The sequence below is a fragment of the Serinus canaria genome, chromosome 1A, assembly GCF_022539315.1.
Source record: "Serinus canaria isolate serCan28SL12 chromosome 1A, serCan2020, whole genome shotgun sequence".
In the NCBI taxonomy this organism is placed as follows: Eukaryota; Metazoa; Chordata; class Aves; order Passeriformes; family Fringillidae; genus Serinus; species Serinus canaria.
In genome coordinates this window covers 32987663-33014266 of record NC_066314.1, presented here as the reverse complement: position 1 = coordinate 33014266, position 26604 = coordinate 32987663, and the positions used below count along the sequence as shown (strand labels likewise).

Here is a 26604-nt window from a genome sequence, read left to right as displayed (position 1 = left end):
GCTTTGTGCCCACATGGTGACTGTAATATTTTCCTTTTAATGTCATTCTGTTTGTAAACAGACACTTCTGATCTTTATTGGTGTATATGTATTTTTATGATGATTTATACTGATAATCTGCAGATTTTAATCAACTTCTCATTTGGGTTTTTTACACCTTGCATAAGCACAGGTTTTCTTCTACAGTCAGCTCAGCAGTGTTGTTTGAAATAGCCTTTTTCTGAACACTGTCACCTCTAATTTTTCAAGGTCTTTACAAAGACCTTAGGTAAATTTGGATGGATTTCACTGGTAAAAGAAAAAGAACAACCAAAACCAAAGAAACAGACTGAAAAGAAACACAGATGAAAAAAGCTTTTCACAGTTTCTCCTTTAAATAAATTCAGTAATTGCTTAATTATAAATATGAGCAATGGAACATCTTCAAAAAGAAACAAGTCACCAGGCAGGGGCATGAGAGGACCTGGAGCCCCTCCGAGCCTGGCAGCAGGAGCTGCTCTGGCAGGAGGTAAATGTCTTGCCCTGCAGCAAAGGAGGAGCCACATGGGAACCTCGCCAAAGGTGACCCTGGCAGCAAGCTGGCAGGCTGTCTGCTGAGATAGCAGATGATAGAGTGCCCTTCTCATTGCTGTGACTATAACAGTTATGGGCCACTTGAGTTTCTAGAGGTTATTGCTTAGCTGGGATTTTGGGAACAGAAATATGGGGAATGGGTTTTGCTGGAAATGTATGCTGCACAGAATAGGGGATATAGAAGCTTTCTTTTACTTTAAATGTGTGAATACTCCCAGTAGTACTCTTCCTGTATTCTTTGGAACAAGTACTGGGAAGGGAAAAGCTGGAAATATATGGGCAATCCTAGATTATTTTTGCAATGAGTATTGAAAGAGTTTATGTTTAGGACCATGGCTTCTGTGTTGGACTTAAGGGCAATTTACCTAAACTACTTTCTCCATTTCTTTGAAATGTTTTTGCTGAACTGCTCCTGAGGCAGTATCAAAGCAGAAAGAGAGGGCAGTTAATAAACTTGTTTCTGACTCATTTTTGTCTAACTCAAACATACCAAAGTTTGTGCAACCCCTAAGAGCAGAAAAACTCTCTTGTCCTCAGTGCAAAAACCTGCAAGTCAGATCTCAGCCTTGACCTTCTGCATGGTAGCCTTTTATAATGTGGCTGTGCCAGTGCATCAATTTTTTTTAAAATTTAATCTGTGCTAGAGTACAGATTACTGAAGAGACCAAAGTTTCAGGTGAAAAAAGTGGTACCAACAGCACACATTTGTAGGATTAGAAATTCATATTATCTGTTATGAACAGCCATGTGCAGTTTAATTTTTCTTTTCTTCTGGTTCATGGTTACCTGATAGGCTTTGTAAAGGAGTTTTAGACTAGTCTGAAACTCCTGCCTATTCAGCCAAACCAAATCAGTTGATGTCAATGGTAGCAGAAGCACACCCAAGGCCAGCTTTCCAAGGCAGAGACTGCAATTCTCTTGTGTGCAGAGGTTGCTAACACATGTAAATAGTAACCATGAATGTATAAGTTGGTATGTTTCAGTGCAGAGGTCACTAACACATGTAAATAGTAACCATGAATGTATAAGCTGGTATGTTTCAGTACAGAGGACCCCTGAGCAAGGTCCAGTCGTGCAGCTCGCATACACCAAGCAGCTCAGCCATGTGGGAATGGGGCTGTACTTAGGTCAGTCATCCTGTTGACAAGCAGGAGTGGCTGTCACAGGCTCAGCATCTTGCTTATGTGGCTCTGCTGCTTCCAGTGCTTCAGCTCTCACCACTGTGGCAGAGACAGGGGCAGCTGAGGTATCTCACTAACACAGCACTGACTTGTCCAGGTGTCCAAAGTATCCATGGCACACCTTTGCTCTGAAGTTTTTGGCTCTGTCTGAGATGTCCTGTCTTGGTGGAGACTCGGATGCATGGGCACTGTCAGCTCAATGCAAAGTTTGGGCGCTGGGGTGTTCGCAGTGCTTGTTCCCTTCTATGAAGTGACAGCAGTGAGGGGCTTTGGGCTCTGTAGGCTTTTGAAGAGAATCCAATCCATTCTAATTATTAGTATTCCCATTAGATGGAACTTAGGGGCATTGTGGCAAATAGGCATAATTGATGGGTACTGCAGCTCTTTATATTATCCATAGTGTGTACTTATGAATATGCTTTAGAGATTGGCCCATGTAAAGTTCAGCACACCAGCTGTAGCTTGGTTTGTAGGCTGAGGTGCAGATTGTGTTGCCCTTATTTGTTCTATTTGTTTTGATTAGTCAGGCACAGAATCACATAAGAGATGGAGAGTTTTGAAGATACCAAAGTTCTTGTGCATTTTATTTTCTGTCCTACTTGGAGGAGAAAATAAGTATGGAAAGTTCTTTTGGACATATCTATCTGTCTGTCAAGCCCTGAGAAGTTTTGGATATTCCATAACTGAAAGTGTGCAAGACCAGGTTGGATTGGACCTTCAGTAACTTGGTCTAGTGGAGAGTAACCCTGCTTTATGGAAGGGGATTGGGACTAAATGATTTTTAAGGTCCCTCCCAACTCAAACCATTTTGTCATTCAATGGTTCTTTGAGTTCATCTTTGCTTTGTGCCATAGAAAACAATTAGCATTTTGTATTGCAGGGCCTCAGCAGGACAAATTATTTGCACCATTTTTGGGGTCTGTCTCATTTTGGAAGATGGTTTTAAAAATAATTATTTGTAAATTAAATTCCTGGAATGAAATGCAGGAAGACTTCCATTGCTGCTGACTTCTGCAAACATTTCACAATCAATCTAATGCTATATAGTGTTTCAGGGCAGTTTTCAGGAGCCACCCTTAAATGGAAAGGTGCTCTTTGAGGCTCAGGTTGCCAAACTAACCATAAATGTGTACTTGTAAGCTCCCAAGTTCTGAAACCATGTGCTGCCGTCAGGGATAGAGATTTTGAGTTCCTAATAATTCTTTAAGTGCCACATGAATTTTCTGTGTGGTATTCTTTCTCAAGGTAACAAAGGTAGAAAGTTTTAGTGCCTGGGCTTATTTGCAATAATAAACTCAGACTATCCTCAAAGAGGCAGATCCTGGATTTTCTGTACAAGCATCATCTACCAAGTTGCTTTTGTCTTGTAAATTGTGCAATAGGCAGATTACGCTTTAGATTACCAAGGCACATGAAAAGAAAAATAGAGGTAAATAAAAGATGGGGATTTAATGCAGCTTTTGAGCAGGGAAGAGGCCTAGTAAAAGTGAAAGGTGTGAACTTGAAACCAATAGTAGGAGGAAGCAGCATCCTGAGAATTGGGGAAAGTATTTTGAGCTGAAGTGATTTAGGCAGGTTTTTATGGTCTGAACATGAGAGACAGTCTGAGAAGGTCCCAAACTGATTTTGAGTATCTCCACATCCACACTCTAGGAGCATTTTGAAGGCAGAGATGGTTCTTCAACTAGTTAGTGATATTTCTTAGCTGAGAAGGATGGTGGGGCTAAGTTTCCTAACTATGAAATTAGGTAAAGGCAGCTCCTAACCTTTTGATTGTAATAACTTGGCTAAATTAGAGGCATATAAATGAGCTGCAGGAATTAGGCAATAAGAAGAAAATGGAAAGACTGTGCCAGTCAGTTGACAAGAATATTAAACTGCTTGTGGTTAGAGGGGATAATAGGTGGCACATTTGTTTAGAGAATAATGTCTCCATTTTCCATTCCGAGGTTGAGAGGTCTCTCTAATTTTGCTATCACTCATTCTGGTGGCATCCTCTTGGAATTATTCCTATTTATCATTTTTGAAATTTGATTATTCTAAAGGTGAGAGAGTATAAAATGCCGTTGGTGGCTTTTTTTCCTTAGCAGCAATTCATGGGGTTTTTTCCTATGAACTCTGTGATCTTTCTTTCAGTAGACCAGCAGTTCCAGTGCTGCCCTGTTACTTACAATAACGGAAAATACATTGTTTTATTTATCTACTTTTGGTACTGTTTTTGCCTTTTTAATTGTAGTTCAGGTAAAATTAAAAACTGTTCAGCTGTTGCTCATTCTACAGCCTGCCTGAAACACACAATACCCCAAAATCGAGGGAATGCAAGGAGCACATATATTGTATGATAGAGTGTAAGTTGAGCCTTGGAGACTGACACTGACACTTTGAACAAGAACAATATTTAATTTTTAAATAGCGGTTCTATTATTAAAAACTGCTATCCTTTCTCTACAGATATCACATGTCAGCTTACTCTGTTTTATAGAATCATGGAATAGTTTGGTTTGGAAGAGACCTTAAATATCATCTAGTTCCAGCCCCTCTGCCACAGGCAGGGATGCCAGCCACTAGATCATGTTGCCTGGGGCCCAGTCAAACCTGGCCTTGAATGCCCCCAGGAATGGGGCATCCAGAGTTTCTCTAGGCAACCTGTACTGTCCTTTACCACCTTCTGGTAAAGAGTTTCCTCCTTACAGCTAAACTAAATCTCCCCTCTTTCAGTTTAAAACTGTTCTGCCTTGTCCTATCACTATCTAGCTGTGCAAGAGGTCACTCTCCATCTTTTTTATAAGCTTCCTTCAAGTACTGAAAGGCAGCAATGAGGTCTTCCCAGCGCCTTCTCTTCCCCAGCTCTCTCAGCCCATCCTCACAGGAAAGGTGCTCCACCACTCTGAGCAGCTTCATGGCCCTCCACTGGACCTACTCCAAGAGTTTCACAGCTTTCTTAGCTTTCCAGAAATCCCTTTTAGAGCTTGCTAGCTGTCATTGATTTTATTTTGCCCATAAGATCTAAGATGAGTAAAAGGTTACTCTGCTAAATAAAGCATGACCAAAGCCAGGGTGCAAACATTATGCAATATTAGTAGAACAGGATACCAAAGCCAGTACCGTGAGTCATGCTCTGTGTGTGGTTCATTTATGACCTTTAGTCACAAATGTATGAGGAATCAAATTATATTACTCTGAATGAGTGATAATGATGATACCCAGCTGTAGGGTATCTTGAATGTTGTTCCTGTGCCCTTTAAACACTGCAGAAGTCCTATTCCTGCCTCTCTTCCTTTCTGCTACATTCCCTCTTGAAACCCTTGACCCATGATCCCAATCTCAATTTCTTGATTAGATCATCTTTAAAAATACATAATTATATCCTTTCTTTGCAAAATAGAGATCAAATAATCTTAGCAGTACAAGGAAAGGGTATTACATAAATAAGTGACCTCTCATGCCCCCACGTCCACCCAAAACAATCAGTGTTTCAATAACCATCCCTCAGCTCTCTGTAAGAGACTTGGCTGGTCATCCAATTGCTGTAAAAAATGAATAAAGGAAAATGCCCCTACAAAATAAATTTAAAATGGTAGCAAAGTAGCCTAAGTGCTTTATGATGTAGATGAAGAACAGGGGAGAAAGTGGGGTTTTGTCAGCTTTTTTTATCTGTGACTTGGTGAAACCTGGAAAAGTAAAAGAAGAAAGGCGTAAGTGAATTGAAGCAGAAGGGAAGGAGAAAAGTAGAGAAAAGCTTCCCTACTTGCAGCAGATCTCTCTCGTGCACACGCATTTCTAGTTGTGGCTTTTATTTTGCAAGAGATCATGGAAAAGACAGACAGATAAGTTGCCTGACTGCCTAACTCTATGACAATCTCAGAAAAACATGAGAAGGGGCATAGAGGAGGCACAGCATCATAGAGGACCATGAACCTCACACAGCTGGGAATGCAATCTTGCACTGAGCTGTGAGGAGCTGGGACAACTTTAAGTGTATCAGTCTTACAGAGAAAATGCTTTAATGGACACCAAAAATGGGGGATTTGGTCTGGTATTCACAGAAAAGAAATAATCCTTAAGAATAAAAAAACCACAGAGAGAATGACAAGATTGATTAAGTGTAGTTTAAGATACCGTGTGACAGTAATGGGTGAATGAAGAAAAGTGGATGTGAATGCACACAGAGCTCCTGAGTGCTTTCACATTGCTCTGCTGTCAGCTCAGCAGTACTGTAAAGGACCTGCAAAATGGTCTGTGTGGAGAGCATCGCTGCTAAAACCACATGTCTTAGAAATTAAATTCATCAAGCCTGTTGGATGTCCTGCCTGTTCTTTGGGTTGGTTATCTGGTCTCAAGTTTGTACAGCTAGCTGTGGATTTCAAGTGTAAGAGTTATATCAGCTTTGATTTTTGCATTTTAGCAGTCTAAGCAGTGGCAAATACTCAAAACTCATGGCAGTAAGTCTGTGGTATTTTGATCCATTTCTGTTACAAAAAGCAAAAAGCTTTTAACATTTCAGCTCTTGTTTCTTAACACAGAAAACAGGGAGGCCAATCCGTAGCACGCTGATTCTGAATGGACTGGCAGAACCACATCTGCTGTGCTTTCCTCACCATTGATTATTCTGTCAATCACAGAATGATTTAGATTGGAAAGGACCTTAAAGATCATGCAGTTCCACCCCCTGTGCCATGGGCAGGGGCACCTTCCATTAGACAAAGTTGCTCAGAGCCCCATCCAACCTGGTCTTGAACGCTGCCAAGGATGAGGCATCCGCAATTTCTCCAGGCAACCTGCTCAATAGATACATATGTACAAAAGAGTTTCTCCTGCTCTTTTTTTTTTTTTTTTTTTTTTTTTTAGGTAAGATAGGGGGAAAAACCAAGCACTTGAATTTCTTCAAAACATTCTGCAAATTCCCTGGACAACCAACCTTGTATGTTATTTGTAGCTGAGACTGAGATACCAAATAAAGGCACAGATTTGGCTGCTTATTCTGTGCTTTACACATCAGTTTCATCACTGGTGTTTTTAAGTACCTTCTGCTTGTGTGCTGAATGCTGACAGTAGCTTGTTGGGATGTCTCAACCTTTCTGTAGTAAGAACTGACTGCAGTGGCGTGTTTTGTGTTGGACCCTTTCTGGGACCCTTTCTGAAACTCACACTGGCTTGTGTACACAAATGCACACACATACTTCCCCTACATTCTGTTGGGTTTTGTTAAAGAAAGCAAGTTCAAGGAAAGGCTTGTGCATTTCTGCATTTAAGGATTTGTGAGTGTCCATCTATGAGAATTTACTCAGCAGGTTCTTTGGGGAGCAGTCAGTGTTGTCCCTTATACATCAGAGCTGTCACATATATGATTGCTGAGCAGGTACTGGAAAAGAATCGTTGATTTTTGTGAACTGAAAAAAGAACAGAGAGAGCAGAGTAAAACAAGAATATGGTTTAAGGCATTTGGGAGTGATGGGGGTTTGAAAGTGATTTCTTCAAGCAGGACTTTCTGTAAGTGTTCCAACGCTTGGCTCTTGAAGGCAAGAGTGTCAAAGATTTCAGGTTTTTTTCCAGTTCTTAACAATCTTCCTTACCTTCACTAAGATATGCTTCTGTAATCCACTAGTCTGACCATGAGGCATGCAGGCACCGGGTATAAAAATTAGGGTTACAGAAAAGGAGAAAGAACATAAAGTTTTGGGTATACTGACAAGAACTGAATGGAGAAAAGGGAACTCCTACCTGAGGGAGAGATTGCTTCACTTAGAATCATAGAATCTTTGTGGTTGGAAAATACATCTAAAATCAGCAAGTCCAGCTGTCCAACCATACTTGCTATCTTATCTGTAGGCTGCAAAGATTTTGTATGAAGAGAACAAAAAAAGGTGTGAGGAGTAGAAGAGCACACTTCTTCCATCAAGAAAAACTATTTCTGTAAAATACTGTCTTCTGGTTTTAACATGAGTGAGACACATTTAGATCCGTGAAGGCACTGCTGCAAAAGTGTTAAAACTTTGCATTACAAGACTACAAGGTTTGAGGACCAATGCATTTTTTCTGGTCTGAACCAGCACCTTGCCAGATTTTTTGACTACTGTCAGTCAGAGAATCACAAGAGAGAAGGCTACAGGGACCTGCTATATACAGTTTGAAGGTGAAAACCTGGTTAGTCTGTGAACACCTAATAGGGAAGAACCTTGGAAACTTAGTGTGAGATAGTAAGATATCCACTTGTTTGTCACATCATTGCTATAAAGTGCAGCAGCATCCAGGAGAGGTCAATAGCAGTTTTCTGAAGCTGTGTGTTTCAATTGGTTCAGCTGGCTCTTTAGAGACAAAATCTATTTTGACATCCTTCCTCTGTGTCAAGCTCTTTTAAGCTGCTCAAAAAAATTACTTGCACCTTGTTTTGCCATGACTTTGAAAAAATAAAAGAGCACCCTTTGCAAACCTTGCAGTTAGAGAAGTGAGAAGCTGCAGAGCACAGGGAGTAGCAACAGAGTTCAGTGTTCCTACAGAAACAAGCTCAGTAGATGTACTTCCCAGTTTTAAGTACAGGAAGGCTTTGGAAAGGGAAAAAGAGCCATCACAGACTAAAAAGGTTTGGTTTCCTGTGGATTTAGTGTCATTATTGATCACAAGCTATGACTGAAGCTTTTCCCTATCCAGGGCAGTTAAGGTACTGATTCACATGTAGATCCTCTGCTGCCTAATACAAGCAGCTCACTGGTTTCCCCACTGTGGGAATCCTAGTGGTTCTTGTCCTCCACCACCCACCAGTTGTTGACCTGGATTTCAGATGCCCTGAGGATCAGTAAGGATTAACAAATATATACATTTTTGAGGACAGAAAGAAACACATGTAATGGGATGTCTTTATCAGGTTAAAAATACATTTTTCAATTTTCGAAATGATTTGTGATTATCTTTTGAGACAAAGGAGGTTGGTAACACTGCTCATTTTATAAAAAAAATTTCTAAATACTATGCTACATACTATTTATATGTACTAAATATAGTATATTTACATATAATGAAATTATATCCAGAATAAAACCCCTTGTTTCCAGTGATTTAAGCTGTCAAATAAAAAAGGTGTGCTGCTATGTAGCTGTATTAGCATGCAGAAAGCAATGCTGCTTCCTCTGGGAGGTTTTAATCAAGCCTCTTGTAGTGATTGAGATGCAATACTCTAAAATGAGAAAAATTATTAACAAAATCAAAAATCTAGAGTGCCTTTCACAGAAATATTCATCAGTGTATTCATCAGTATCTTATGTAATTACATAGTCAATAAATCAACATAGTGTGTAAGTGCTTCAGCCATGGTGTAAATATCTTAATGACTGAAACATCTTCACACATGAATAATTTATACCTGTATGATTCATTTTTCATATCCATGCTTTACTTCAACATGAAAAACTAATTCTTCTCTGTCAGAGAATGTGTGCTTGATTATTGCCTTCTTTCTCTTCCTTGTGCTTCTTTTCCACCGTTAGACACACTCCATTTCTTCTCTTCTGGTTCCTCTAATGTAGTTATCTTATTTATAAATCCTGTCTGCCTTGGTTTGTGTTCCCAGTGCATTTCAACAGGCACCTGGGAAATAACACTCAGGCATAAGCTGCTTGTGCTTATGCAGTTTCCCAAGTAACTGGAAGAAGGACCAGCATCTTGTAAGATTTACACATTCTCAACAGATATTTGCATTCAGTTTCTTCTCCTCAAGGCAGCCATTGCAGAAAGAACTTGTGCAAGTTGGGTTTTGCCATTTTCTGGATCAATATGAGTCAAAACCTTTGTCAAGATACTGATGACAAACATTGTTTGAGTCTTCTTCCCATATATTTGTAAATGTGAAACTCGTGTGTAGCTCCAGAAACCACTGGAATGTTCAAGATGAAAATAATTGCTTCTCAGTGCAGGAATGGGAATAAGGAATACTTAAATTCTGCTCTGCTGCACATGCTTATTTGGCTGTTTGCAAGGCACTGCATGCATCCTGCCTTACTTAGACCTTTAACCAAGTCATCTAAGACAGGAATTTCATTGTGATAAACTCCTTCTTTAGTTAGTAAGAGAAAGACAGATAAGTTAGTAACTTTAGTTAGTAAGGTAAAGACTGCTGAAGGCAATTCATCCAGCTTTAAAGCTACTTAGTGCTTGAAGCTCCAGACAGAAATGCTACTGGGTGGACTCTATTATTTTAGCTCAGAATTTAAAGATCAGTTCAGGTTTGTGGAGCAGCTTATTTTTTAGTGCCTGTGAAGGTTGAGCCTTTAAAAATTCAACCCTAGTTGTGTGCAGAAATTGTTAACTCATATTTAATGACCACTTTCAAAATTGCTGAATCTTGCCTTCAAACCCTTAGATTTCGAACTTGGAAAAAAAAAAAAAACCAGCAGGAATCTAAAAATTTCAAGCTGTGGGGGGAAAAGGAGTTCTGTAATAATTAACTGACAGTTTTCTGGTATTGTATTTTATTCCAGCCAACCTTTTTTCCATATCTATATGCAGTTTACCTGCATTACACTCTAATGAGGGAGAGCACCTTCGTGGAGTGTTCATCGCCCTCTCATTCAATTTCTTGTCTTATTATACAGATTGTTAGTTTTGTATCCTAATACAGTTTTACTGTTTCTTCTGTGCCAGTGTTACATTTTTTTACTAAATTTTTAGATTTAAGACTGAGAGGAGTACTTTATATCTGTCCTCTCCTCCATACTTGGAAGCCCAGCTGTAGTTCTTATACAGCTTCAATCTTAGTGGCTTCTGGGACACATCACAATTGACTGTTGTCTTTGTATCTTCACAGCTGGTTCCAGAATGCTGTGAATACCAATCTCTCCTGTATGCTGGCAGTACATTCTGCGACTTTGATCCAGCATAAGTCTTCATTTATTCAGTTTTTTCTTATTCTGATTGTAGACACCTCCAAAGGTCTCTGATAGCACTTTGTCTCAATCTTTTAATATCCTTAAAGGACATCTTCTCTTACTGTATCTTACTGCACTGAGTTATTGATCAGTGGGTATTGGTTAGTAGGAGTTCTCAGCCAGTCTCCAGAACATACTTCACCCTGATCACTGCCTGCTTTGTTTTGGCATTTAGGAAGAAGCCTGCTGTCTTTTTGCTCTCTTGTGTCTGGCACTTGTTCTCTGGGGTAGTTTCTCACCACAGTCATCAATCATGACTGTTGTTCCAACTTATTTTCCTGTTTTCTGTATTCATCATTGATCATTTACTATCTATGTCCTGTTGTAAGGCAGTATTTTATCCAGTGGAAGGATGTTAAAAGAATCTTTTGAACCTCCTCTCATGTATTTTGCTTTAATTTCTACTACTTCTAGGTGTCACACCTTCTGCAGTTTCACTATTTTGTCCTTTCTTTTGTAAAGGATTTCTTGTAGACCCATTCTTTATCTTCTTCATTTGATTATTATAGCTGCTATCTACAGACCTTCATCTTCTTTTCTGAAAACTAATTTAGCTTCTTTCTCTAATCTATTCACTTATTCATTTTTTTCAGATATTTTTCGACTTTTTAAATTAATTCTGTTTTTTCAGCATGTCTGTTTAAATTCCAGGTAATGTTTATCTTCAGTTGTTCAAGAGAATGATTCACTAACACATCCTGTTTCTCTCATCTGGTCCATCTCTGATTCTGACACACTCTGACACTTACAGACATCCCAGATTCACAAACTTCCTCTTGCTTTTATAATTTTCAACATTAAGAGCTGATTATTGACTCCTTAAATTATGATATTTTAGTATTTCTTGAAGTGGAATGTTATTTGGTTGGAGAAAAAGAATATCCGTGGAGATTTTATGTGGGGAAAACATGAAAATGGCATAAATACCACATTGGTATAATACTGATCTTTTGTTGTCTAATTTTAACAGATTCAGTAGCAACAGCTTCTGGGCCACTGCTAGTTGAAGTTGCCAAAACTCCTGGTGCTGCTCTTGGGGTTGCACTAACTACCTCGATGTGCTGCAACAAACAGGTCATTGTCATAGACAAAATCAAATCTGCAAGTATTGCAGACAGGTGAGTGTGACAGAGGACTGACACTGCAGGTCCATGCATCCATTTGACTTCTTTTTCTATTTGGTTTTAAAGGAACCCTTCCCTTTTTTGAGGAAGTCAACTGAACCAGGTCTCCTCAAGGTTGCATGTCTTAAAATTAACACTTTGTCAGATGGCTGTTCCAGACTGCCGAGTCTGAGGCTTCCATCTACTTCAGCTCATCCGTGTATTGGGTGACATAAGCCAGCCCCGTGTAATCCCTGACTGGCTGCTTGCACTATGCAGCACAGGAGTCTGGCTGTTAAATGCAACACTGTGGCAGAGATCAGTGTTTAAAAAAAAAGAAACATAACCCACTGGAATTCTTGAAGTAAGCCCGCCATATGGAACAGCTGTCAAGGGATGTAAATTTTGAGGCTTTGCAACCTTGAAGTGTTCTTTTAGGATATATCACTCATTCTTGTGGCACAGTGAAATGGAACTCCTTATGTGTGGATTCTTCTACTGATATTTTAGAACACAAGTGAGGTATAAGGAAGACTGGCTTCTGTATTTTTAAACTGTTTTGCTGTAATATTTCCGCTTCATTTAAACCTTCAAATGAAACCATTTAAACCATTAAAATTATAGCTAGATATTTTTCCCCAGTGGTCTGATCCTCTGCAACAAAGTTTTGGGATCTTTTCTGGGGTGTGTGTGGGTGTGTGTGTATGTGTGTTTATACATATACAATATATTTCTATATTCATATCTCTATTTAAATTTTTTTTAAATATTACGTTTCAGCAGCAAATTCTTCCTGCATGTCCCCAGTCACCCTACCTTGTAACTCCTCTTTGGCAATGGTGCTTTTGGTAGCACCCACTTGTAGCAGTGAGTCTACAGCTCCTCTGTGGGCTTTTCCCTACAGTAGAAACTTTGAGAGTGACGGCCATTGATCCAGGGGTGTTCTCCAGTTCAATGGTGCAGGATGCTTTAATTTTCTCCCTCTGTTTTTTCCCATTTCGCAGGGGGTAACCAATTAAAGGAGCTGTCCACTTGACTGGTACGTCGGGATGCTGACTGCTGTGTTTGCATTTCTCAACTCATCCAGTAGCCAGTCTCTTGAGTGCAGCAAAATTTAGCAGATAGCCCCCTCCCCACCCCACTCCTAGAGTCACCATGCTAGCCCTGGTTTCATTATTTGTTTGACTACTGCATAATTTCATCATCATTTACAGCTTTCGTACTAATAAATGTTTGAATTATAACTCAAAAAATGATGAACTGGGTGCTTGTGTGAGGGATATGTGACCAAGTTATTCGAGTCTCCTTAAGCTCTTCTCATTTTATCCTGCTGCCATTCACATATATTTTAGAGTCAGCTACCCCATTGCAGTTTGCAGTTCTGTGAGTGATGTCTTGGCATATACTGTATTAACGGAATTGTTTTTAAGGTTTGTACTAATAGAGTTAAAGTCTGACCAGTGACAGTGCCTACAAAACAGAAATGTCTCTCGAAAAGAAAGAACATGTTCATAGTTGTCATGACCAGTTTGAAGGCATAAAAACTCGTTATGCCAGCAAATAGCATACCTGATCATACCAAGTTTTTCCCCTTTTATATAGATGTGGTGCATTACATGTAGGAGACCATATTCTGTCCATTGATGGCACCAGCATGGAGTACTGTACACTGGCGGAAGCAACGCAGTTTTTGGCTAATGCAGCTGATAATGTCAAACTGGAGATCCTTCCCCACCACCAGACACGGCTAGCACTGAAAGGCCCAGAGCACGGTAAGAGGATCTGTAGCACCAAATACTTCTTTCTCTTTCTTTCTTGTGCTTTGCCTACCTATGCTGAATGGTCAAAGCTATCGCTGCAGTTATGTCTGTAAATGTTGTTTCAGCTCCCCACGTTATGTTTCTGCAGTTTCTGAGCAGCTCTGTGTTTTCTTGGTCTTAATGAACCCTCTGAGACTCCTATGGCCAGAGAGGGAAATGTTTTGCTAAGAAATACCTTTACAAACTTGCAAATGTACATAAAGACAGCCGTTGACTCTGCTGTTGCAATTGTTGACGGTGCTACGAGATACTTCAGTGAATTAATCTCTACGTTGGTTCTTAAGTTTAGAGTGGGGAAGTAGTACCACAGCCAACTTATTTTCAGCATATGGATTTGATAGTTATGGTCAATTAATAACACCTGTTCTCCCCTAAGATATGTAAACCCCTCCCTTATTTTCTCTTGTTAATGGCATTATTATTTATTGCCATCATCTTTTAAAGTGCTTCTGAGATTGCTTCACAGGTTCACTGTCAGTGCTTAGGAAAACTGTTTGGAAACAGTTTCGTAGATTGCAGACCTTTTCACTGTGATACTTATTTCATACCAATATGCTTGAATAGAATGGCTTTCCATTCTCAAATAAAATGTTTATAAAATGTCTTAGTGTTTGAAGATGGAGGCTGCCTGTCTTGTCTTCTAACTAATTGTGAGAAAGTGGCTAATTCACAGTAATCCTTAAGTCTAAAATAGCACATGTTGATAGACATCAAAACAGTAACAAGGGTTATCAAATACACAGAGAATAGGTACATGTATTGCAGCATGAACCAGTGGCTTAATTTTTCTGAGCCTGTGGTGCTGTGCTTCTGCCTCCTCTAGATCAAGACAAGATTTCTGAGGTCTCGAAATGTCAGTGATGTAAATGTTCTGGGACATCCGTGCAACATCCAGGTTGTCCTTTGATAAGCAGGGTTCTAGACAGTTTCTGAGAATGGGGAATACTGAAGTAGTGAAAGAGGAGACGTTTGTTTCTCCTAGACCAGGGTGAACAAAATAACCTTTGCAATTACGTGTTCTCCCTGTACTCAGTTCTTTCCCTTTTCTACTTAATCCACTTAGAGCCACAAGGAGCAAAGTGATACTGCACAAGCAGAATGAGTTGGAGCCCAAATTTGCAATGTACTTCCATTCCTTTCAGTTATGACAGCACATTGCAAACAAATCTTTCTTTTTTTTTTTCTTTTTTTTTTTTTTTTTTTTTGAAGTAACGATGTCATGCAATTAATTTCTGGATTGTTAAAGAATTTTGGAGACTGTTTTTTTTTGGGAAGGCAAATGCTGAAGCCAATGATTTGTGTAGATAATTGTATTACTTGAAGCAGTTGGTTTGTTGACCAGCATTTATAACAGATTGATGCTGTTAATGTTCTAGTAACCAGTGTAGGTGCTTGGAAAAAGCAATGCTCTTGCTGTGCCAGAATTAAGAACTGTCTGTTACAAAATCATATTGAGTTGATCAGCAAAAGATAATATATAAGAGCATCTTCTGGGGGAAAGTATCTCTAAAGTAATAAAGTTGCTTTCTTCAGTAAGGCAGAGTAACTAAGATGTTTTCAGACCATTCCAGTCCCTCACCAAGTGGTGCTACCACAATATCATGACCAATTCAAGATGTAACAAGCTTTATGGAAGCAAGTTCTCTCTTACAAACAACCTTTTATCAGGTGTGGTATGACCTAGAGGCTGCAGAGAGTGAAAATCTCCCTTGCTATGTCTGGAATAAGCTGAGTCATTAGGGCTGTACCTGCTGAGCTCAGTTACTGGTCTTGTGGGAATATGTTAGGAATTTAAAACAGGCAGGAAAGTCAGTATATAAAATAAACTGAAATTTTAGCCCTAAAATAAAGTGAAGAGCTCTATAAAATACAGGATTCTTTTTCTGATTTTTTTTTCCTTTATATTGTGCTGCTGACATTCATTTCTCTTGCTGCCCCATTAGTTTTATGTTTACTATACACAGCCCTGTACTGGAAAAGCTGAAATTACCACTAAATTACTATGGTTACACACAAAAGGATTTTCTTTTACAGAACTTTTGTTGAATTGGGACTCTCCTTCTACAAGCTGAGTAAACTGAATTTGTGTACTTTCCCACTTTGTAGGACATTTTTATCTCTAGTCTCGGCGTGAAAATAAAACATTAAGAAAAAATCTCAAGGACTGCCAGATAATTTCCTGCTGGAAGCAGTCTTTTTAATTAAACAAGGCTCACAGCAGCTTGAAAATAATGAAAATCCACCTGGCCACATTGTTCTTATCAGATTTTAATTTTTTCACTGTAGTTAAAGTTAAGGAATCTCGCTGTCTGTGCACTTAATTGAAGAGACGATTTCATCTAAGACATGCTAAGTCTCTAAGACACATAAGGCCATGTCAGGCTGCTTCTGGTGTTTCCAGGACTTTTCTGGCTAACATGAGATTTTCCAAAGTCCCTGGGGGTGGTGGTTCCAGTGGGTGAGGAACCCAAGGGGCACAGACCCAGCCTGGTGCTGACATTGCACCCCTACCTTACTTTTGATATCTGATATTGGGGTGTTGGGGCAAAAAATAATTCTTTTGATTCAACTACATGCCAGGGCACAGTGTTCGCAGGGAGGGAAGCCACTCCAGGGCAATCTGACTGAAGACACAGGGCCAGGCCAGGCAGCTCCAGGACCTGCAGGGTCTCCACCACTCCACCAGGCTGCAGGGACATGGTGAGCCCCTGTGCTCCCCTTTTGCTGTCCCTTCCCTGGTGTGCCCTCCATAGATCCCCCTGTAGAGATGGGCATCGCTCCTGAGTCAGAAGGGGTAGTACAGTTAGGCGATTAGCACAGCAGTGCTCATGTAATTCAAAGTGAAACCAAAGGACAGCTTTCCTTCTGCCAGAGCACAGGGCTTGATGTAGTGGCTGCCCTTTCCCCCCCCCCAAATTTTGTTTCATGGAATAAGATATGAACACAAGGTGTAGGTCCAACCTAAATGCTCAAGGTTTTGGGCTCCTGTTAAAGGCCAGCATGGGGACAGACACATCTGCAGCCATTTTAGGTATAGCAGGTAGCAGAGGGACACAGGTGATACAGCTCATGGGACAAAGACAGCAAACTCTGTTTAATAGAAACAGATTTAGAAACAGATTTAAATTAGATATTAGGAAGAAATTCTTCACTATGAGGGTGGTGAAGCACTGGGACAGGTTACCCAGAGAAGCTGTGGCAGCCTCATCCCTGGAAGTGTTGAAGGCTAGTTTGGAAGGGGCCCTGAGCCACCTGATCCAGTGAAAGGTGTCCTTTTCCATGGTAAGAGGGTTTGAACAAGATGGTCTTTAGGGTCCTTCCAAACCAAACTGTTCCATGATTCTGTCGTATGGGTGAATCCCTTGGTGTTGTAAGACAAAAAATTCACTGAATACTTCCCAGTTTGAATTGTTCCTTTATGGTTCAGCAAGGATACAGACATGCTGAATTTAATGATGAATATACTGTATTTAATCAAGGGAGACATCAATCCCTTTCCTTTAAGATTTGACAACTGAAATGCTTCCCATTCTCTTAGTAAATACCAGTCTTCACTTTCGGCACGTAGAACTCCCAATTAAATAATTAAATATGGTCTCAAATTTCATCCAGTGAAGGATCATTTTAAAGTTTTGAAGATCAAGTTTTTAAAAAAACAACACAAAAACCACAAAACAAAAATACAAAATTGCAAATCCAGCTAATCAATAAGACCTCTTTTCTTTATTAACCAGGTTTCAGGATAGAGTTTTCCTGCTGCTGGCATTGGGAAGTCATTTACTGCACAGAATAGCATAATGCCAGCAATAGATTGTGGCAAAATTAAAATGTCAATACAGTAAATTGAAATGGCAGGGAAGCGTCTCCATTCTAGGCAGTGCCATGTAAAGTATCTGGTTGGTCTTTTTAAAATAGATTAATGCAAGGAGAGAGTTATTAACCTTCAGTTGGTGGTCATATGTAGTATCTTAGTATTTTCTGAGAAAGTTTGCAATCTTAGCCCCTAAGCCAGAAGGAGATTAGAAATTGATTCAGTAATCATAACTTTTGAAACAAATATAAAAAAGAAAAAAAAACTCAATCAGAAACACTTTTTCTGAGAAAAAATATTATTTCTGCTCCTCAAGTTAGACCCCCCCCGATAAGAAGACAAGACCAGGTTATTTATTACTTTATTTTATTATTTTATTTTATTATTTTATTTTATTTTGTTTTGTTTTGTTTTATTTTATTCTATTCTATTCTATTTTATTCTATTTTCAATTTATTTTCTTTCTTTCACTTCTGGTTTATAGGTTTTTGTTTTGTTTTGTTTGTGCAATTCAGTTACTTTTACCTCTTCTCTGGTCCTTTTGTTTTCTGATTTTCCATCATCCCTTCATGCGGGCAGTGAAGGTTGAAAGGAGCAACAGACAACTTACCTGGGATTCGTGTGCCAGCAGCCAGAGCAGCCTCCTCACCTACCACCATTATAACACCTACCACCCTGACCATTGCAGGATGCCAGCCTTGAAATTCCAGAAAGCGCCTCCTCAAAAAAGCCTTCGTAATGTTCCACATCTTTTCCTGCTGACATTCTCACTTCTCCTCTTCTTCTTCCTCCTCCTCTCTCTTCCTCCTCCCTCCCTTCTTTCACTCATACCTTTCCCATTTCAGGCTCTAAAACCTTTTCAGTTATACAGATGCTACACTTTTTCATAGCCATGCCAAGGTTATTTCTGACATTTTGCACCTTTTCTTCTCTGTAACAAAGCAGCCTTTGTAGACTGAAAAAGAAAAAGAAAAAGGCTTGAAAATTCTGAATGAATCAGCTCTTCTTCTCTGTATGAGTAGACCATTGGATTGGAAATGTGTATATAAAGCATGATTTTTGAATGCAAAGCATTGCTCACAAATCTTTGTCAGAAATCACCTACTACAAAAAGGCATTTCTAAAATCAGTGTATCTAGATATATTGATTTGCATTAGTTTGGGGATATTGAAAAGTTTACTTTCACGTGGTTTTCTTAAAGTAAGTTGTATACTATGAATATATCTTTTGCATCTATGTTGTCTTTGTTAGCTTCCAGCAAGTGTTGTCATGAAATGCTGGCTTACTTTTTCCTAGGGTCACCTGTGTGGTTTAATGTCTTTGTTATTGGAAATGCACAAAGCATTCCTGTGCATCCTACACAGCCTATACATAAAATGTTTGATTCATTGATGAGTTACAGGCATGTGCCGCGCTCTTCTGTGAAGACTGAGTGCTGTATGCCAAGTGTTTGATTTCTTACAGCAGCTCTGGTGTCTTCATCCTTCTCTCCTACCTCCATGAGTGCATACAGCCTGAGTTCCCTCAACATGGGGACCTTACCTCGCAGCCTCTACTCCACCAGCCCACGTGGGACAATGATGAGGCGGAGGATGAAAAAGAAGGACTTCAAAAGCTCCTGTAGGTGGTAACTGCATTTGCTCAAAAATGTGCAGTGAATGAATGGGTGAAGGAGGGGGAAGATGCAGGAAAAAAAGTTGCACAGTACATTAATTAATACACATATATTCTACACAGGAGAGTTTCTGGTAGATGTAGGAAACATAAGGGTATAAATATTTGTCCGATGCTAAAATGAGATGAGGAGATGCTATGCAGCATAACTATCTTATCTGAAATTTATGAAGGAATGTTTTCTTCAGACAGTGCTGGAAGAGTTCGTTATACCATTACTGAAGTGATTTTAAAATTCCTTTTTTAATTCTTCCAGTGTCCATTAGGGAATAGAATTCATAGCTGAGTAGTCAAAAGCAGATTGCTGGTAAGCTCAAGCAGCTGTCACATTAGGGAAGGCAGAGCTTACCATGGCACCTACACTATGACCTGTACAGTTATTTTGGTGAGGGAGAGCAAGTTACAGTGGAGACTAAATAGCCTCATTTGACCACTCTCTGGGACTCAAAGCATGGATTGCCTATGAGTCAGTCCTTTCCCAAGCCAGAAGAGATCTATTCAGGCTGTTCCATTTTGCATACTGCTAAGCATTCACTAGGCTGGAAAGAGTGTGGCTGTGTCAGTGCATTTTTTCCCAGACTCCATGAGAGTGCCACCTCTCTTTGGTTTGTCTGTCTTTGTGCAATCCACAGCAGCTCAGTTCCTCCAGAGCAGGGAGGTGAGAACTGCTCTGTAAATCATTTGCTCTAGATAACAATGCTCAGAAGTCTGCTCTGAAAGAACTGAGCTGCTGCACATTGCAGCACTGCTGCTGTGTTTTAAAGATTCCCCATGGTCATAGTAAAACCAGAGCAAACCAGCAGCTTCCAAGGCCAATCACTACAGAATTGTGAGACTGCATTAGAGAGGAACTGAGGTTTTGCTTTCTTGCAGTTTTTGTTGCTTGCTTGTTCTCATTTCTTCTGTAAAGCACATATTTTTGCATAACATTTGCCTGTAAGTGCATTTTTTGTTTTTAATTTGATCAGCCATTTTTCACAGCCCATCTATTGACACGTTAGCTTCTAATGCATTCTTTCAGGTCCTGGGGGGATTCTGTGTCTGTCATGCTATGGTATCAGTAGAGGCCCAGTTTTCACATGTTCTCCTCTGCACGTGAGAAACAGTAGTAGTGTTACACTAGTAGTAACTGATTTGAATAGTAAAATCAATGCAAAGAATTGTTCATGAATTGTGCTACATTTTAGCTGTTTAACAAAGGATGAAATCTTCAAAGCTAATCCTGTTATGGATCTTGGACACAGCTGTAACTTACGTTGTTAAATTTTTCAGATATTTTTCCTTCAAGGAAGTCTTGTCTATGTTATCTTGAAAGACTCAAAACAAGGCCAGTGATGTGGCATTTAAGTGGAACAGTCACACAAGTACTGCAGCCCACCTAAAAGATTTTTCAAGTCAGAAGGCCCTGGGGATGACAAGCTGCTATGAGTAAACAAATCTCTAGATAGGAGAAGTTAGGACAAGGCTTAGTTGTGCAGTAGTTGATTACCCATTTGCATTGTGAGGTCTTGATATAGAGCATTACAAAATACCTGAAACTGGCCCCATCACTGAGTGGTCAATGCCTCATTACAACCTGTGACTACATCAACAGCCCTGAAAAGGAACTGGCTATAAAGTTTACATTGCCAATTATTTAAGAATATTTGCACAACATAATGTGATCATGGCATAATTCATGAAGATGAAGTGTGATGGCACTGGGGGTTACAAGACTTATATGGTCATGATTTAACAATCATTGCATTAGTTATCATTAGCAGATCTTTCTAAATATGTGGCTGTAAAAATTGAGGGCATGGCCTGCTGTCACAAGCTTTTTGTTTTGGCCACTTGTTTTCAGGTTTTATTCTTCCTCTGCGTTTGTTTGTTTGTTTGTTTGTTTTGTTTTGTTTAAGGTGTGGGATTAATTGTGGAAACACTTAGATTATTACTTCATTAAAGTTTAAATTCTGAAGTATTTTGTAATAGGTCCCTATTAGTGGTTGGAAACGAGACATAATTTATACCAATTTACCAGGATTGCATATGTGGTAGAAGTTTGAGAGGGTTTTAGACATGCACAGGTGCTCTTTTCTCAACAGCTATCAGGAGGAATTGCGAACATTTTTCAGTTTCTTGTGGGTCAGAGTGGGAGACTGGAGGCATAATAATCCATAGATGCACCTTGAAGCGCATCTTGTTCTGCTTCTTGTATAACTGCAGACATAAAAGTAACAAGTACATAATCTTCAAATTCACAATCATGATTTACATGACTACAGAGCATATAGCAAAACAGCCCTCAGGAATGTTGCTAAGAGTTAGATGAGAACTATACAAGTATGCTGGAATGTACCCCTAGCAATAGCAACCAGTGTTCACTGGACCTACAAACACATCCATGTCCCCTTTTTAAACCAACAGTGCTGCTTCCTGGCCTGTAAAAACTCTAATCCTCCAAGGAGCCAAAATATGTCGCTGTTTCCTGCTACAGTTACTGCTGAGTTACAAACCCCAACATGCTCTAAGTCATGGGTTTGGGTACCTGTGACATTTTACAGAGTCTTAGGAGATAGCCATTGTGACATGATTAGAAAAGGATAATTTTCATCTCTGAAGGGTTTTTTTGTTCCTGTTCCTCTTTCCTTTTCTTTCGGAGTGGAAAGAGTTCCTAATCATCATACTTAAGCGTCAACTTCATCAAAATGTTTATCAGAATGAGTTTTAAATCCTGCAGATAGTGACTTAATTTTCCAATGTGAATTAAAACTTTTACTGTCCTGAAAGTCGAAATAAACTTTATGAGATACTTAGGTTCCTCGTAGGACATTATAAAAAGAGTAAGAAGGTTACAGAGTCAACTAGATACCTGCTGCATGGAGGGAATAGAGACATAAGCAATGGGAAACAGAGATTAAGTTAACAAGTAATTGTTACATGACCTTTAAGAGAGGGAAAATTGAACTTTCCTTTGCCCTAAACTGTTTCTAGAAGGTGTCTTAGGTATTACATTAATTTATTTGGGTTTTTTATATTTTAGCCTTTGCAGCAATGAGGGCTGGAAAAACCTATTTCTGAGATGCAGTAAATGCTAAAGCTGATGGAAGTTTCTAAGAACAGATTTTTAGCATTTGCATTTGTGTATAAGCATATCTTATTGAGTGTAGATAAAAGAAAGAGTAAGAAGGAAGCTATTGTGTGTCTGAAATTATGCACAATTCTGAGAAAGAAAACTTGAAACAAGATATGAGGAGAAATTCACAGTTATTTGGAAGAGACGGTTTTAGAGTGGGAAGGAACTTTGCTGGCAGAAAACAGAAACTTGTGAGTTTTTTGGCAAGTGAAAATTTTGCTAAGAACTATCATTGCCAACTGTGCCTCATCAATCAGATTTATACTAGCTGATATCAAGCAAAAGTCTAATGCTTGTAGCACCATAGTGTGCAAAAATACTTACATAACCTCTGACATCTTTTTACAGTTGTGCTAATATTATCTGTATTGTCAAAATTTTTTTTTCCGCATCTAATAGAAAAAAATAAAAGCACAGGTAAACTATCCCTCAAACAAACTATGAATTTGTACCTAATTCTTAGCAGACATGTGTATGGCATGAAACGGAATAGTTTGTCACTGGGGGAATTCAAACCATAATACAATAGACGTTTAGACAGAGGTCAGGGAGGCAAAGGTGCAGTCCCTCCTTTCACAAGTAATTGTATTGAATCTCAGTGTTGTTTTTGTCTTGATCTGCACTGCAGCCTTTTAGAAAAAGTGTGAGTAAAGCAGGGGAACAGAAGTAGCTGCCTGAGTTTCTCATGGAAGGGTCCCTCAGTGGCTTTGAGAGACCCCACAGAACCTTTTTTCTCACAATCCCTTGAGATACACTGGTTGCCAAAACAGGGTGGTTTGTTCAACTTCCTTACATTCCCCAGTTAGCCTGACAAATTGCTGACTTATGGTAAACATGTACAAGAAGAAGGCATCCTTACTTCTTGTGAGCAAGCCTGATCCATGTGCTTTGTTGCTAACAAGAATGAATTGCTGTGAGATGTTCAAAAGAGGAATGTGCCTGAATAACAGCTGGGCTTGTGCTTCCAGTTGCCTTAGTTCCTGTTGAAGGTCTCCTTATGCATGCCTCCAACCTAATGCAAACAGAATTCAAGGGTGTTCTGAGATTTTTGGAGTGGGGATATCAAACACATTTATTTTACTCAGAACAAGAACTATCTTTTTGCATTCCAGCATATAGCCAGATGTTTTCTATTATCTTATATGCCATGTTAATACTGTTTATACATAATAAATTTATAAACTCTAGCCTAAAATTACTTTTAAAGAGACATTTCATTGACTAGATTTATTGCAAAGAACAATTTTCTCAAAAAGCACTGGAACTTCTACTGTATGTGAATGTCTTTCCTCCTGGTCTGCTCTGTTTTATAGTGTCTTTAGCCTCTAGCACTGTTGGTTTGGCTGGACAGGTCGTCCACACAGAAACCACAGAAGTGGTGCTGACAGCTGACCCCGTAGTGGGGTTTGGGATCCAGCTCCAGGGCAGTGTGTTTGCTACTGAGACCTTGTCCTCCCCACCTCTCATTTCCTACATCGAGGCCGACAGTCCAGCAGAAAGGTGAGGCTCTTTCACTGACTGTGGAATACGTGCGGTGAGCGTTCCTCAGCTGCTTTGGGCTTCCTGCTTTCCATCAGTTTGTGACAGAGTGCAGGGCTCAGTGGAGTGGGGCAAGTAAAACCTTTCTGTCCTGACAGTGGTGTTTCATGCACTTGATCAGCTATAAAAGAATGACAAGCACCGGTGTTCTGACCATACAGAGTCCTCCAAAAGGAGACTGGAAGCTATATTCATGCAAAACAAAACAAAAAACTCAGAAAAATCAGTGAAGTCAAAATAGTGATAATTGAGCATGCCAAGGGAAAGCTATATCCAGCTCTGTTCAGCTTTGGTACAGAATCAAATCTTAGGGAGTACCAAAATTTTGGCTTACTAATTATTTCAATTACTTTTTTATGCTTATATATGTGTTTAATCATGTTATGAGAATGATAGCAGCTGCACAGATAAGCACCATGTGCCATTTCACCTGCAGTCCAGGGTCAGAGGCACAGATGATGTCCATGGGTGGGGTGGAAGCATGAAGACCCCCTCTTCCTGGGTCCCAGCACCTGGAGGGCATGACCCATGCTGGGAGTGCTAGATAGCATCATGGTGCAAAGGTGCAGCAGCTTCTGTGCCTAGATTGCTTGTTGAGCTGCTATGCCATAATTATCCTTCAAGGTCTGGTTGAAGTTGTTTGATCAAGTAGGTCATATCAGAAACTGCGTGGCCAGCCAAACCAGGGCAGTGATCCTGTCCCTGTGCTTGGCCCTGGTGAGGCCACACCTCAGGTGCTGTGTTTAGTTCTGACCTCCTCTTTATATGAAAGACATGGAGGTGCTGGAGTGTGCCCAGATAAAGGCAATGGAGCAGCTGAGGGAGCTGGAGGTGTTTAATCTGGAGGAGAGGAGGCTGGAGAGGAGCCTTATAGCTCCCCACAGCTATCTGAAAACAGAATGTAGCCAGGTGGGGATTGGTCTCTTCTCTCAGATAACACGCAACAGGACAGGAGGAAATGGCCTCAAGTTGTGCCAGGGTAGGTTTAGATTGAATATTAGGAAACATTCCTTCAGTGAAAAAGGTTGTCAAGGACTGGAACAGACTGCCCAGGGAAAAAGTTCAGACTCAATTCATGGTGGTATTTAAAAGACATGTAAATATGGCAAATCGACACGGAAAGGGTGGACTTGCCAGTGCTGGGTTAATGGCAGGGCTCAGTGATCCTAAAGCCTTTTCCCAACCTAAATGATTCTGTGATTCTATGACACTGCTGGCTCTGGTAACATGCACATCTGATGATTGTTTTGTATCGTTTTGTACCAAGGTGTGGGGTGCTGCAAATAGGAGACAGAATAGTGTCAATAAATGGTGTCCCTACAGAAGACAGCACGTTTGATGAGGCCAATCAACTGCTCAGAGACTCCTCTATCACCAACAAGGTCACTTTGGAAATAGAATTTGATGTTGCAGGTATGAATGTCCTGTTATTCTGTCTGGCAAGAAAAATGAAGGAATAAATCCCAAGTACATTGCAAGTGTTAGGAATCTGAGGTAGAGGTTTTCTTCTCACATCTACACCACTCAGTTTTCAGGTGACTTATTTGAAATATGGTTTCTTGTATGGCTTTCTCATTTCACACAGCCCTGCAGCCTACTTCTGAAAGCAGATAGAAATGGCAGGTCCTGTAGTAAGATCTGGTGACTGTCTCTCCTCTGAGTTATTTCTAGATATTTTTCTGGCCTGAAATAGAAATGTTCTCCTAAACAGAGACAAATCCTCTACAGGCTAAATAATGAAATTTTTCACAAGACAGAAAAGTATTAAAAAGGGGGGATAAACAAAAAAACTCTTCAGGTGTTTTTTTTTATGGTGTCTCTAAATAAAATAATAGAAAATTAATTAATAAAGGCCAGAAGAATCATTGATAATTTTTCTGGTGAGTATTATTACTAATGGCATTCCTTTATTCTGTAATGTGTTTAAGCATACAGAATATACCCATGAAATCACAAACTGTGTATATCAAGTACACGTTATGTGTGTGCACCTCTGGGTTAGTTTTCTTCCCACTAGATGTTAAACATGGCAGTTACCTTAGTGGACAGTTAAAAATAAGTGTTAGTCCTGCAGCAACAAAGGTCAGAAATCCTTACGACTGAATCTCCTGTCCTTTTAATTAAAAGCTGTCTGCCAGCAGTAAAATTTTCCCATGTGCTCACAGAACTTGCATATGAGCTAAAATCCTGCAGTCTCAGCTGGCTGCTGGCCCATGCAATCTCCACAAATTCAGTTAAACCTTAAAAAAAATTGAGTAACCGTGAAATTACCAGTAGAGTTATAAATCATACCTCCTTCATTTTAGCGCCCATATTTTATCCCTGCCTTGGGACTCTGATGTGCCTTCATCAGCTTACATGCATAGTTCCATGCTCGTGGAATTGCTGTGCCTTATAAATTATCTAACATTTTAAATATTTTTTTATAGAATCAGTTATACCAAGCAGTGGAACATTTCATGTGAAACTACCAAAGAAGCATAATGTGGAACTTGGCATCACCATAAGTTGTAAGTGCAAGGGCTTATTTTTCAGACCACATTTATGGGATAATCGGCAGATAATAGATCTTGTAGCTATGGACTAACATTTCTTTTGGTATAAACTTTTTTTTCCTTTTTCTAACTTATTTTACTGCTTTTTCTCTTTTGAAATACTGTTCTGTAATATCTTTATACTCCCCTTCAAGTAGTTAACAAAGCCAGAAGTTTGCCAAATCTAATGTTTGACTTACTCCTTCATATGCATAGTACATATTTCACTCCTAATATAGTTATTTATTAAAAAAAAAAAAAAGAAAAAAAAGAAGAAATATATCAGCAGAGTTAGGTCCATGCAAAAGTATTTCCATAGCTGGGAAGTTCATAGC

The 26604-nt window shown here is 39.6% G+C and overlaps 1 protein-coding gene across 6 annotated transcripts in view; it reads left to right on the top strand.

Annotated features, from left to right (window-relative positions):
• Positions 1 to 26604, top strand: part of GRIP1 (glutamate receptor interacting protein 1) — a 310634-nt gene that overhangs the window by 249738 nt on the left and 34292 nt on the right. For 4 of the 6 annotated variants that reach the window (XM_050984746.1, XM_050984727.1, XM_030237661.2 and 1 more), the window contains 7 exons: positions 11643 to 11790; positions 13378 to 13547; positions 17986 to 18141; positions 18875 to 19027; positions 23510 to 23696; positions 25003 to 25148; positions 26165 to 26245. In XM_050984746.1, the coding sequence (XP_050840703.1) occupies positions 11643 to 11790; positions 13378 to 13547; positions 17986 to 18141; positions 18875 to 19027; positions 23510 to 23696; positions 25003 to 25148; positions 26165 to 26245 (1041 nt within the window). Of the gene's footprint in view, positions 1 to 11642; positions 11791 to 13377; positions 13548 to 17985; positions 18142 to 18871; positions 19028 to 23509; positions 23697 to 25002; positions 25149 to 26164; positions 26246 to 26604 lie in introns of all 6 variants that reach the window. The other 2 variants (XM_050984739.1, XM_050984735.1) reach the window with 2 other exon arrangements.